The sequence below is a fragment of the Thermoascus crustaceus genome (assembly GCF_041956765.1).
Source record: "Thermoascus crustaceus strain CBS 181.67 unplaced genomic scaffold VTN00scaffold_4, whole genome shotgun sequence".
Lineage (NCBI taxonomy): Eukaryota > Fungi > Ascomycota > Eurotiomycetes > Eurotiales > Thermoascaceae > Thermoascus > Thermoascus crustaceus.
The window spans coordinates 1,715,817-1,728,779 of record NW_027192530.1 but is presented as its reverse complement, the minus strand read 5'-3'; the positions used below and the strand labels follow the sequence as shown (position 1 = coordinate 1,728,779).

Genomic DNA, 12,963 nt, shown 5'->3' with positions numbered 1-12,963 from the left:
TTCCGCGTCCAGAATCACAGGACGACGACAGACCTGCGTCTCTTTTTCCTCTTCCCCTCGATAAATTCCCTTCTATCGCTCCCCTCGCTTCACCCACCCTTCAACCTTCTCTTCTTCCATCATCCTAAGGCATCTATCCAATTCCCTCCAAGCCTGATCTCGCAGGTCCATCTGGTCGACGAGGATTCCTATCTCCCACGAAGGTGAGTGAGATGATTTCAGCTATCTGTCCCTCTCTCCCTACATTCATTCCCTTCACTTCTTGCTTAGGTCCTGGCCTGGTTGCTGCGGTGAAGACGTGATCCGTATCCCCTGCATCATCTTAGAACTGTCAGTATCTCTGAAAGGACGGCATTCTGAATCTTCTCAGCCTGTCTCCAATAATTGAATTCCTATTATTCGCGTTTTCCTGATTTCCTGTCGTGTCAATTTCGCAGCTTTATTTTTCAGCTGCAAGCTACGCTACGCGTCTTCTGTTTTGGAAATTCATCAATTTTCTTTTCCAGCACTCTTGTGTTGTCTGCCTTCGGCCTCGAGAGAGGCTCTACCTTCGACATAACTCCCGTGAACTGCATCGAGAGAAAATCTCCTGTCTGTTCTCTTCCTCAGTCGTGTTTACACTCGAGTGACTTCACATAACGCAATGATCTGAGGAAGGTCTGTTGATTGCTAACTCGCCTCGACCTAGGTTGCTGTCTCAACAAGTCCATCATGGCAGCTGACGCGTTCGACACCGCTGATATGAGCAACACGCTCAACGACGTGACTAACAAAAAGGGCAACATGAACGTCGAAGCGGCTGCTGTTGCCCGCAAAAAGGGATGGGTGCCTCCTCAGGATTATGACTACTCCAAGTACACCAACGCGACTCCTCTCCAGAGGCCTACTGAAGGAGATAACCCTGATGAGCAGCCCGAATGGGCTGCGAAGGCTGCCAAGTACGAATGGAGCGAGGAGTTCGGTGACGTTGGCCCTCCTAACCCGGAGCTGGAGAAGATGCTGTTCCACAGCGAGTACATCAATCGCGCCGGCCTCAAGTTCGAGAAGTAAGTGATGTCCTTTCAGCTGTTACATCTGTGGTCTAAAGGTAAAGAAGTCTGCGCGGTATCAAGGTTACGGCTGAGAGTATGGAGCAGCCAAACCCTGTAAAGAGCGTAAGTGTTTCTTCTCGTGCAGTAAACGATATCTAACAACAGCAAGTTCGAGGACGCCGGGCTTCACCCAATTATACTCGAAAATATTCGCCTCTGCGGTTACAAGGTTCCAACGCCTATCCAGGCTTACTCGATTCCAGCCGTCCTCACCGGTCATGATCTTATCGCCGTGGCCCAGACAGGTCAGCCCACCTATCCCTATTAGCACAACTATTCTAATTTTATAAACTACCTCCTAGGCTCTGGAAAGACCGCTGCCTTCCTGATCCCTGTCCTTTCCAAGCTTATGGGGAAGACCAAAAAGCTGGCGGCACCTCGTCCTAACCTGGCGGCTGGATACAATCCGTCGACGGACTGTGTTCGTGCTGAACCGCTTGTCCTCATTGTCGCTCCTACTAGGGAGCTTTCCACCCAAATTTTCGACGAGGCACGTCGCTTATGCTACCGCTCAATGCTGCGCCCGTGTGTTGTGTATGGCGGTGCGCCTTTGCGCGAGCAGCGCGAAGAACTCCAAAAGGGATGCGACATCTTGATTGGTACTCCAGGTCGTCTCCTTGACTTCATGGACAAGCCCCATGTTCTATCCCTACACCGAGTCAAGTAAGAATGCCTCCTGTTGTGAAGTCAAAGTTCTAACATAGTTAAGGTTTACGATCATCGACGAAGCTGATGAACTCCTTCACTCTGACTGGGATACCGAGTTCACGAAGATCATGTCCGGCGGTGGTATGATAAACTGTGGCAGTTCCTTTTCTTGACAAGACTGACATCCAATAGATACCAATGAAGATGCCGATCATCGCTACATGATGTTCTCCGCGACTTTTAACAAGGAGTGCCGTGAGCTCGCTCGGAAATTTCTCGCGGATGACCATGTTCGTATTCGCATCGGTCGTGCCGGCAGCTCTCACATGAATGTCGAGCAGCAGGTTAGTAAGAAGTTCTGCAAAGAGATAGAATCGTAGCTGACTTAATCAGATCATCTACGCTGAGGATCATATGAAAAAGCAGTGTCTCTATGACCTGCTTATTGCGATGCCTCCATCTCGCACTTTGGTCTTTGTGAATAACAAGAATCAGGCCGATCTCATCGATGACTATCTGTATAACATGGGTCTGCCGAGCACCTCTATTCATTCTGACCGTACCCAGCGTGAGCGCGAAGACGCCCTGTGAGTATATGTAACTGCCTATTAATACAGAGCTTGGATTAATGTCCTAAAAGGCGCGCCTTCCGTACTGCCAAGTCTCCAATCCTCGTCGCAACAGGAGTTTCTGCCCGTGGACTCGACATCAAGAACGTCATGCATGTCGTCAACTTCGATCTCCCAAGCAAGAACTATGGTGGTATCGATGAGTATATCCATCGCATTGGTAAGCATGGGTGTCCAGCACTTTCTAAGGCGTCCCCACTGATCAGAAAATAGGACGTACTGCGCGCATTGGGAATGAGGGCCTTGCTACCTCTTTCTACAACCACGATAGGGATAGAGACATTGCTCCCGCCCTTGTCAAGATCCTCTTGGAATGCAACCAACCAATTCCGGATTTCCTTGAAGACGAGAAGCCGACTGATGGCGTTCTGAAGTTTGACGATGATACCGATGAGGAAGGTGAAAGCAATGATACGACTGGTGGAGACACTTGGGGAGGTTCTTGGGGCGCGGGAGCCACCAATACGAATGCCACTCAGAGAGCTGCTCCGGCAGCTGCTCCAACCGCTGCTGCAACTGATGCTTCAGCTCCGTCTGGCGGCGCTGAATGGACTGCTGGTGGCTCTGGTGATTGGTAGGCGGCAATCTACCAACACCCCGACCAAGATCTCAACATCAAAGGGTCGGCAACGCTATCTTGACGGGTGTTTGGCTTTTCCTTTACTTGGAGTTTCTTACTGTGGCGGGGCTCTATTTTACTCTTTCTAATCTGTTTTGTCTCTAAACTGCTAATGTTTGGTGGCCGCGATTCGAAGAAACTTCTTCTCACGAACCCTCTTCCATCCACCCATGGCCACTGGGTTCGGATCATCTGTTCTCCGTCATCCTGGAGAAGATGATCCTGGCTGTGGATGGATGGACTATCGGTCCCAGGGTAAAGCTTTTTCTTTTGCTGCCTCCTCTGTCCACTTACATTATCTCGATTACAAGTATTACAAGTTCGACTTGATCAACGGCTAGGAAAGTATTTCCACTTGGTTCGGGGTGGGAAATCCCGTCTGATTATGAAATGGAAACGTTTTCGATGCTGACGCTGGTACAAAATTCCATGAGCCCATATTTCGGACCGTAGAGCGTAGATGCGTGAAAATCGTGATGTCTTGGACACTATTACAGCAGGCCAGCCTAACTACTCGTAAATATAAGAACCTTTATCAGCGCTAGATCAGCGGTTAATATGTGGAATATAAACTAAGTTCGGAAACTAGTAGATAATGTAATCAGACAACCTGGTTGATTGCCCCACGTAGCCACGCTTTGTATACTACTGCGATAGGTTCTAGGTAACACTCCATGTTGAACTCAGCTGCGTCCACTAGCAACCATCTTCTCCGATGGCACAGATAACATGAAATCCAACAAAAACAACGAGCTCTAATCTTCAGCTCGCTCCATCACATTTCCATCTATTGACTGTTCTCCGAAACCATCATACCATCGAGGAGTGTCCATCCGTTATTTTTGCGACTAGAGGCGGCCTCCGCTGTATTAGGCGAGTCGTTCCTTCCAGGAATGATACCTCTTCTATTCCCCTTTCGATCGCCAACCCATCGATGACAATATGCATCTCTGTTCTTGAAGACCTCGCTGCTGCCATTCTTACCTCAACTCTCCTAGCAATACCTCGTCAGGATATCCGTGCACCTTGCCATTCATATACTTATTTCCCTCTTACAGCAACATGAGAACGTACGGCCTTCTGGGTGCAGTGGCTTGTCTCGGCTTAGTTGAACATCTGCTTCCGATATTAGTGGAAGCTGCAGTTGTTCCCCGTCCGACCAACGGGTTCGTCGTCGACACGTTCAAGAACGAGGTCTTCAATGATCTAGGCGCCTGGCATGGACCAGGTGAAGATATGCCGCTCGAGCTCGGAGACGGCTACGTCCGATTCTCACCAACGGATCCTGACCACAACTTCAACACCCAGTTTTCGCCTACGTGTTTCGACCTGACAGCCTACAACCACATGTACCTTCATGTTGTGTTTTCAGGAACAGACAGATTCAGCATCTCTCTGAACCAGCACAACGAAGACTGCGATCCGCATCGGAGCCCGTATCCGGCGACGTGGGACACAATTGAAGCTTCCCGCTACGCGGAGAACGAAAACATATATGTGCCCTTGGAGCATTTCGCCATAGACAAGTCACGGGCGATCGCTATATCCTTTAACGGGTTCTATACTAAGGAGAAGACGACGCTTTACAGGGTAGAGATTGTTCCGGACATTCCTGATAACTTCGAGGTTCCTGAGAAACTTCCAAGCGGAACAATCTTTTTGAAGTGCAAGCGTCCAAATTCATTCGCGTTCGGAATCGATGACGGCCAACCGTGGTTCGCTCAGGAGGTTATGCGAATCATTGAGGAAGAAGGCATCCTCGTTACCTTCTTCGTTGTCGCCAGCGGTCTGACGGACGAGGAAGCAAATTTCACAGCAGTATACAATGAAATGCTAAAACGCGGGCATCAAGTGGCGCTCCATTCATACACGCATCCGAAGTATGTCAAAATTTCCTGCATGATCCTCCATAAAGTACATTTCTCAATAGCCATGCTGATCTTTGCAACAGAATGGAAGGATTGAGGACCGTTGAAGAGATTGATAGAGAAATCGCCGGCAGTATGGCAGTTTTCAAAAACATGTTGGGGATCGAATGTATCTTCTGATATGCACACTGTGGATATATTTCCCTTTCTAACGTATGTTGTGCAGCACGGTATTTCCGCCCTCCATACGGCACTATCGGAGCGAGAACACGCCAGAGACTAGCTGCTCTAATAGACGATCCATATATTATCAATTGGAGCGTTGATATCGAGGACTGGATATATGCGGACACGGACACGCCGGAGAAGCAATTTGAGGCCTTCAAGCGTGATGTCAGACGGGGAGGGGATCTTGCTGTTATGCATTATCTAAACCCTACCACCGTCGGATACTTCCGAGACGTCATCCACGTGGCGAAGGCGACCGGCAAACAGATAATGAGAGTAGATCAGTGTATGGAGGATCCGGATGCACCAGCCCTCCCGGGTATTCGAGATAGCTCAGGATAACCGTCTAATAAAAAAAAAGAAAAAAAGAAAAAAAAAACACAAAGTATATTTACGGACCATGACGGTGGTGGTGAGTGGTAAGCAGACCGAAAAAGTCGTTGACTTATTCTTCCCCTGACAAAAGTTCAGTCGCTTTCTAGTTCTGCTAGCCTGTCTTGATGTCTCTGATGCCAAAGGAGACTCTCGTGTCTGATGCACAGCCGCTTCCAAGAACTTTGTCACTTTTGGGGTGCAGAAAGGAGATGATGAATGCAGTCACTGTTGCTCTGCCCGCTGTTGAATAAGTCCTTAGCAAGTCTAACAAATTTGGTTTTCAGCCTTGGATATCAATGATCTCGTGTTTTTGCTCGATGCCGTTTTTAATGTCGAGTATTTGATAGTGAGAGCAGAGGCGCAAAATTGAACAGCTGTCTGGAATTGCTCTATCTGCCGTGGTTTTCGACCTCATATTTGCTCTGCTATTTTCTTTATCCTAAATCCAAACTTAAAATCGCAGAGCTCTCGCCGACTAAACTGTCTCAGCACACTTTCGTATTTTGGAGTCGAAAGCAAAGACTTGTCCGCCAGAAGCGCTTCTCCTTTCACCTTTCAATACCCAACCGACATCCCTAACGCCAATACCCTAGGTCCTGGCCCAAGAACAAACAGCCAAGGTAGGTTGGCTTTCAAGGCAGACTTGCTGACAATTGTTCCGGGACATTTCTGACGAGCGAATAATGGTCTACTATCGGGATCGACCGTCCTCTTGAAGATCTTGTCGAGTGGTGAAGAAGGCCGAACCCATCCCCTTGTGTTCGCTGTTGAGCTTGGAAAACCGCCCCTTCAGGTGTAATCCCCATGCCTGCAGCCCGCGTTGGCATAAAAAGCCACACCCGACCGGACTGACCAGTCACCAACAGCCTCGAGAAACACTCCTCCCGAGCGGCCGTTCCTGCGGGGGAGATCTGCGTCACCTTGCAGCGGTAGCCAGGTTGTCGCAGCGGATTTGACGATCGGATTCAGGAACGGAACGGCCCCTGAGATCGCGGCCCAGCTTTGTTGCGTGGCCTCATGCCGCATGTGGTGCCGCAGCCCGGTGCGGTTCTCTTCTCCACGCGGCCACCATGACGATGTGGGCAAGTCAGATGTCGATGAACCGACTCGGTTAAGGTCGTCATTATCGTTCTCGTGGTCAAGAGCTTGGGAACTGGATCTTGGGTGAGTTAATTTAACCTAATTTGCCGCGTGTCACTCAGGCAGTTTCAGTCTGAAATCCTGACGCTAATCTGTGCCTGCAGTTTCCTCTAACGGTCCCGCTTCGGGCCAAGCCCGGCTCCGCCTTAAATAACATGGCCCTGTCGATCAAGGAGATCAAGCTCCAGCTTGAGCGTACATATGTCGCCGACTCCGCCATGATGGAAATTGATCTTGGATCGTTGAAGGTCGATCCCCGTGTTTCCCTCTGCGCGGCGGCTGCTGTTGCCGCTTGCCCTTCTCCATGTCCTTTTTGCGCCGCCGTTCCCGCCGTTTGATCACGCTCATTTCGCCAGTCCTTTGCCTTCTTCTGATTTATCACTTTTTAACTTTCCAGTCCGACCCACGAACGGTCATATCGCGGGATGACGTGCTTGATTATCATCGTCAATTCCAGTGCCCCCCACTCCCCGGTATCGAGGACATCCTTGTTGTTCTAAAGACAGGCGTTACCGAAGCGCTGGATAAGCTCCCTGTTCATTTCCAGACCACTCTTCGATGCGTGCCAAACTATGTTATTTTCTCGGATTTTGAAGAGACGATCGGCGGGGTCCAGGTCCATGACGTTTTACGCAGCGTTGATAGCAGCGTGAGAGAGACAATTCTGGATTTTGATATCTACAACCGTTTGCGGGAGTTCGGAAGAGATGGGCTGAGCTCGGTCGACTTAAGGGATGAGCCCAATAGCGCAACAGGAAAACCCAATAATCCAGGCTGGAAGCTTGACAAATGGAAGTTTCTGCCCATGATTAATGAATCCCTCCGGTATCAGCCCGACGCAAAATGGTTTATGTTCATGGAGGCAGATACGTATGTCGTCTGGCCGAATTTGTTGGGCTGGCTTGCACATCTCGATCCTACAGAGCCACACTATATTGGCGCAGAAACGCAGATAGGAGATATAATATTTGCACACGGCGGTTCGGGGTTCATTATTTCCAATCCTGCAATGCAGAGGGTATCAGACCACTACGCGGATCAAACCCAAGACATACACCGCTACACGGATTTCCACTGGGCGGGCGACTGCGTGCTCGGACAGGTGCTACACAACGTCGGGGTGCCCCTTCAATATGCATGGCCCATGCTGCAAAACGCAAAACTGGGGGAGATAGATCCTTTCACGAACAACTTCTACAGAAAGCCTTGGTGTTTCCCGACCGTCACATATCATCACATGACGCCCGCTGACATCCAGCTGATGTGGCGCTTCGAACAACATCGGTATCAACAGGTAAGTCCAGCCAATTAGCAATGCCAGAGCAGGAATTGCGCTAAGCGTTTCCACCAGACGGGAGACAAGATTCTTCTGCACAGCGACCTCTTCAAGGAACTCATCCGACACGAGATCACCACTCCCCGTGTCGACTGGGACAACCTCTCCGAGGAAGGGCAGGACGAGCCTGTCACCTCTTTCAAGGGCTGTCAGGCACGGTGTGAGAGTGATCCGGCGTGCCAGCAGTATTCGTTCAAGTCGGGTAAATGCTCCACGTCGAAGACGCCGAAATTGGGCATCAGCAGTGTCGGGGTGCAGTCGGGTTGGATGACGGACAGAATCGATGAGGCGACTAAGCGGATGCGAGAGTGTAGGGAGGTGGATTGGGGACAGGAGGCGTATTTTACGTGATTTTGGGACGATATCTATATATACCTAATGTTCTGTTCTGCATTACTATATCTAGTCTAATTGACATAGGTTGGTTGCTTGAGCGCTCTTCAATTGGCTTGCGTACCTGACTCGCTTGTTAGTATGTTTGTGCCTTTGTGCAGGGTGTCTGATTCGATTGGCCGTAAACGCCGTGATTGCGTATCCTATTGGATGGGGGTCATGTATGCCTAACGTATGTACAAGTCCTGTTCTGCCTGCAAGCTTATCATGACGCTTCGTAGATGGTCGTCAAGTCTTTGATTTTGAGAAGGTATATACTCCGTACGCAACGAAGAAAAGAGTATTATCCAAACCGCGCCAAGGATCAAATAATATGTGATCAGGGAAGAAAAAAGAATAAAGTTATACAGGTAACGATACGATCGTGTACATTTTTATCGATCGACCCTTCCTTCTTCTATGATTCATGATCATAAGGATAATGATAATGATGATGGTAATGGTATCCAGGCTCTTTTTTTCTTTCTTCCATGGCAGTCAATCAGTCACTCTATTCGCAATGCCTCTTTTTCAGTTTTCTTTTTCTTTTTTTTTTTTTTCTTTCTTTTGTTCCCTTCCAAAATGCAGTTTTCTGTTACTACTTCTTCTTCTCCCCCTTCGCCTTGGCAATCATCTCCGAATGCATCTTCACCAACTCGGGAATAATCAGACTCTCAATCTCGATCTCATTCTCGCTCTCTCCCTGCCCCTGCTCCGGTTCCGCTCCCGTGCCTCCCGTCTGCACCTGACCCTGACCCTGACCATGTCCCTGCTGCTCCGTCGGCACCATCTCTTCACCAACATCCCCAGGCCTCTTCCCCTCTGCGAGCCCAACCTGATTCTCCACGCCGGAGATACTCTTGCTCCGCTTGGACTTGGGCACGCGGATCCACCGCTCCCCGTCCGGCTCGGGCGTCACGAAGACGACCTCCCACTTGCGCGTGGACAGCAGGTTCCCGATGACGAGGTGGTGCGAGTACCGCTGGAGCGCGGTGCGCGCCTTGTTGACCAGCAGCGACGGGTCGGTTTCGAGCTTGAAGGAGACGATCATGCTCCCGTCGGGGGCCCAGCCGTCGACGAGGCGGTGGAGGAATTTCGGGACGGGGTCCAGGTCGATGATCAGTTTCTTGCTGTGTGTCGGGGGTTGCGGGTCGTTGTGCCCGGTGTATATATCGGACTCTGCGATTGCGGAGGAGTCACTGGCATCTTTGGATGAAGAGGAACCGGCGGGGACTTCGGAGGATTGGATCTTATGCTCCGCCATGCGGTCCCGCGGGATGAAGAAGTCGCTGACGGCGGCGGCGAGGTAGAACAGGGCGTTCGGGCCCAGCGGTCGCATGATTTTCGCGAGGGAGCGCAGCTCGAAGAGGTATTCGGTTACGGTGGTGAAGGGGAGCAGCAGGAGGAGGTTGTTCTGCTTCGCGTAGCGGTACTTGCGCAGCACGGAGCGCATCTGGTCTTGGTATTCGCTGCGGACGACGATGCGGCCGTGGTCGCTTGCGTCTCCATTTCCACCGCTTGTAAATCCGGTTGTTGTTGAAGATGATGATGGCGCCGGTTCCTCATCCATAAAATCCAGAAAACAGTTCGTCGAATGGCTATAGTGTCTCGAGTACGGCAGCAGACTGAACTGTCTGTGCAGGAAGATCACCGCATACCCTTCCTGCAGGAAGTACTCCGCCGAAGTGGCGCCTCGCGTACCAGCAGAAAAGTTATCGATGAAGCGCACGGTCTGGTTCTCGAGCGGAACGGTCGTTCCTCCGGAGGTGACGAGGACGACGCGCCGGTTAGATTCGACGTGGTACGAGATGAAGGCGCGCGCGAGGGCTTCGTGGTTCTTGAGCGCTTTTGGAGGCGGGTAGCTGTTGAAATAGTGGGATTCGGCTTCGGCGGGGGAGAGGTTTTGGAGGTCCTCTGATGAGGAGGAGCGTGCGGAGGTGGAAGACATTATGGCGATGGCGAAATGGAATATACACGGAGAAGAATCTAATTGCAATTGTAATTATATAGACAGTCGTCGCGAAGACAAGGATATGGATACAGTTTCGGCAATCAATGGCGGAGGAATACTATAGTAATTCTGCGCAGTTCTCACCGGGGCTGCTGCTTGCCGTGCGGTGAGTCGCGGGGCCCGCTGCGGGCAGTGGGACAAGATAAGAACAAGATAAGATGGGAAGGATACGACACCAGAGCAGCGAGGCAGAACTGTCTGGCGCGTCCTGGTCGGAGCAGCGTAACACGGCTGCGTTCCTCAGAAGTGCTGAGGAGAGGAGTCTGTGAGGTCTTTTCTACTCGACGCTTTCGGATACAGCGCCGGTGATGCTTGACGTCAGGCGGAGGGCCGGTCACGTGCAACCCCGCGGGCCCCGCGCTCCGCTCCCTTGGCCCGAGATGGAAACACCGAGAAGGTACCAATCCAATTCAATATCGATATATCGCAGTAGCAGAGTTGATTATCTACGATGCAGCAGTATCCATCCACAATTCTTACGTGTTATATGTGCCCTTTATACTTACTTGTTCACAAAACATTATGTGATATTTAGGTAATCGCGACAAGTCCTACCATGTTTCTCTATACACTGAGCATCGAGACAGCAGCATTAGATTAATGCCCCACCTTCCCGGCTACAGATAACGGCTCCGCAGCGCCTGACTAATTGTGCTCATCCGGCTAGCCATTCCTCCATGCTGCATGTTGCTCAGGAGCGCCTCCTCCAGCGCAGACTGAGTGACGCTGGCGTCTGCGCGAACCGTTAGCTAATGTCCAAAAACTTCCAGTACAAGACACCATCGCAATCATTAGATACATACCATCCAAGTCGCTGAAGCTACTACCCATGCTCGGGGTATCATCACTGACTTCCCGGCCATTGGCTGCCCGCCGTCGCGGACTGAGGTGTGACGGTTCTGCCGCCCGCTGCGGACTCATCTGCCCAGGAGCCTGGCTTGTCCGCCGGGTCACCTCTGTCTGCGGTATGCCGACAAACTCAGAGCTTGCAGAGCTTGTAGTGGTCGACGACGCCGCTGTGGCCTGCTTGGACAGCGGCACATGCTCCGCCGTCCGCTGGCGTTGTACACCAGGGTGCTCCGTGTCGAGACGAAGGGTCGCGTTGAGATCATACCTTTCGTTCTCACGCGAGGGCTGTTCGGTCTCAGGGGAGAGAGGGAGGAACGCCGGGGATTCATCCTCTTCATCCTCGTCGTCTCTCAGGCCAGGCCGGTGAGTCGAGAACTTCCCAAACCGTTTAAATCTCCGACCAGGAACATCGTCTTCAGACTCTGACTCTTCCGATGACGACGATAGCACGCTCTCCTCTTCCTCCAGTGTTGGGGACGTACGAAGGGGAGCCGCAGCGGGCGCCTGCTCTCGTCGAGTCACAGACTGCCTCCGTTCCATCGACTCTTGCCTCAGGTCTCTGGCTGCAGTAGCCGGAGCAGGTCGAGAAGGTGACGGTTCCCGAGGTGCTCTCGCTTGAGTTACAGTAGCCGTCGAGCTCGCTCGATTGGGACCGGAAACTGTAAGGCGGTCAGCAACGGACTAGATGCCACATTTTACTGTAGAAGCAGAACACACATTTCGTCCGCATCGGAGTCGAAGGACTAGGCTCGCCTCGTAGCAAGTTCGGGTCTTTTTGCTGCGTCGACAGCTTCGTCGGCACGCGAGATCCTGCAGCAGAAGTGCCAATCAATCAGCCTCCGTCCCAGATATTGTCGTCACCATCATCGAGGCATCGATGCTGGGCACCTACCGGCACTGCCCATCCGCTTCATGGTCTGTCCTGCCAGCGCCGTGCTCCCCGACATTGAGTCTGGCGCAGGCGAAGGGGATGTGGAATGGACAGTGCCCACCCTCCGCATCTGCGCCCGAACTTGGGATAACTGCCGGTCGTAGAGCCATGCTGCCTGCTGAAGCAGGAAGGGCAGAGTCACGTCAAAGCTTTCGGCACTGTAGAGATTGTACTCTCATTAGTCAAATCCAGATATACAAGTTTCGCGAATTGGTCGTGGAGAGAGAGAGAAAAATCGTACAGTGCCTTCCCTGTAAGCCAGTCAGCTTGACAACACCGTCAATCATTCCTAACGGAAAGAGAAGGACAGCTTCACAGTCTATATCATCCCCTTTCGACGGTCGCGACAGAATATCCCAGAGAGCACGATCCTTGGCTGCGTTCCAGTCGACCTGTTCCAGTTCCCCGTCCGGGGTTCAGATCAGTCAGCGAATAGAGTTTCCCTAGTTCCTTGTTCTTCGCGACATGGCCATGCGAGTAAGGCGACGCGAGGCGCGGGATGGGGGTTTTGGGGGGGGGGGGGGGGGGGGGGGATGGGACTTACGGGTGGGGGATCGACGAAGTCGCCTCTGGGAAAGGGCAAACGGATGAAGACGGTGAAGTGGACGTCTGGTTGGGGAGTGTCTAGGGTTGTTGCCATTTCTGCCTATGATTCGAAGCCTGATGGATTACACGCCTTTTGATTGAAGGAGTATCGTGATACGTAGATAAACCCGATGACGCTGCTCAATTGTTAGGCGGAAGCTCAGCCGTCAGCCGCGGAGTTTCTGAGAAGCGGTATACTCCAGAGATGGCTACGTTTGTAGAGTTTGTATTGAAATAAGAAAAAAACTATATCCTGTCGGATGAGGGAGCTATCGGAGAAC

At 51.5% G+C, this 12,963-nt stretch overlaps 3 protein-coding genes across 3 annotated transcripts; 1 reads left to right on the top strand and 2 right to left on the bottom strand.

Moving 5' to 3' along the window:
- Positions 1 to 711: 711 nt before the first annotated feature.
- VTN00DRAFT_7203 (uncharacterized protein) lies at positions 712 to 8,285 on the top strand (the record flags this gene model as incomplete). The annotated part of the gene is made up of 17 exons (XM_069433925.1): positions 712 to 1,046; positions 1,094 to 1,154; positions 1,279 to 1,336; positions 1,394 to 1,754; positions 1,801 to 1,880; positions 1,932 to 2,083; positions 2,133 to 2,326; positions 2,380 to 2,528; positions 2,582 to 2,942; positions 4,046 to 4,867; positions 4,939 to 5,024; positions 5,082 to 5,402; positions 6,325 to 6,500; positions 6,575 to 6,622; positions 6,703 to 6,930; positions 6,996 to 7,892; positions 7,950 to 8,285. The coding sequence occupies 17 exons, from the start codon at positions 712 to 714 to the stop codon at positions 8,283 to 8,285; spliced, it is 4,665 nt and encodes a 1,554-aa protein (XP_069287257.1).
- Positions 8,286 to 8,904: 619 nt separating this feature from the next.
- Positions 8,905 to 10,254, bottom strand: VTN00DRAFT_7202 (uncharacterized protein; the record flags this gene model as incomplete). Its single annotated transcript, XM_069433924.1, has 1 exon — positions 8,905 to 10,254. One exon carries the CDS (start codon positions 10,252 to 10,254, stop codon positions 8,905 to 8,907), a length of 1,350 nt encoding a protein of 449 aa, XP_069287256.1.
- A 680-nt stretch (positions 10,255 to 10,934) lies between these two features.
- On the bottom strand, positions 10,935 to 12,737 carry VTN00DRAFT_7201 (uncharacterized protein; the record flags this gene model as incomplete). The annotated part of the gene is made up of 7 exons (XM_069433923.1): positions 10,935 to 11,050; positions 11,121 to 11,825; positions 11,884 to 11,976; positions 12,059 to 12,255; positions 12,339 to 12,348; positions 12,414 to 12,489; positions 12,642 to 12,737. 7 exons carry the CDS (start codon positions 12,735 to 12,737, stop codon positions 10,935 to 10,937), a joined length of 1,293 nt encoding a protein of 430 aa, XP_069287255.1.
- Between the last annotated feature and the right edge of the window lie 226 nt (positions 12,738 to 12,963).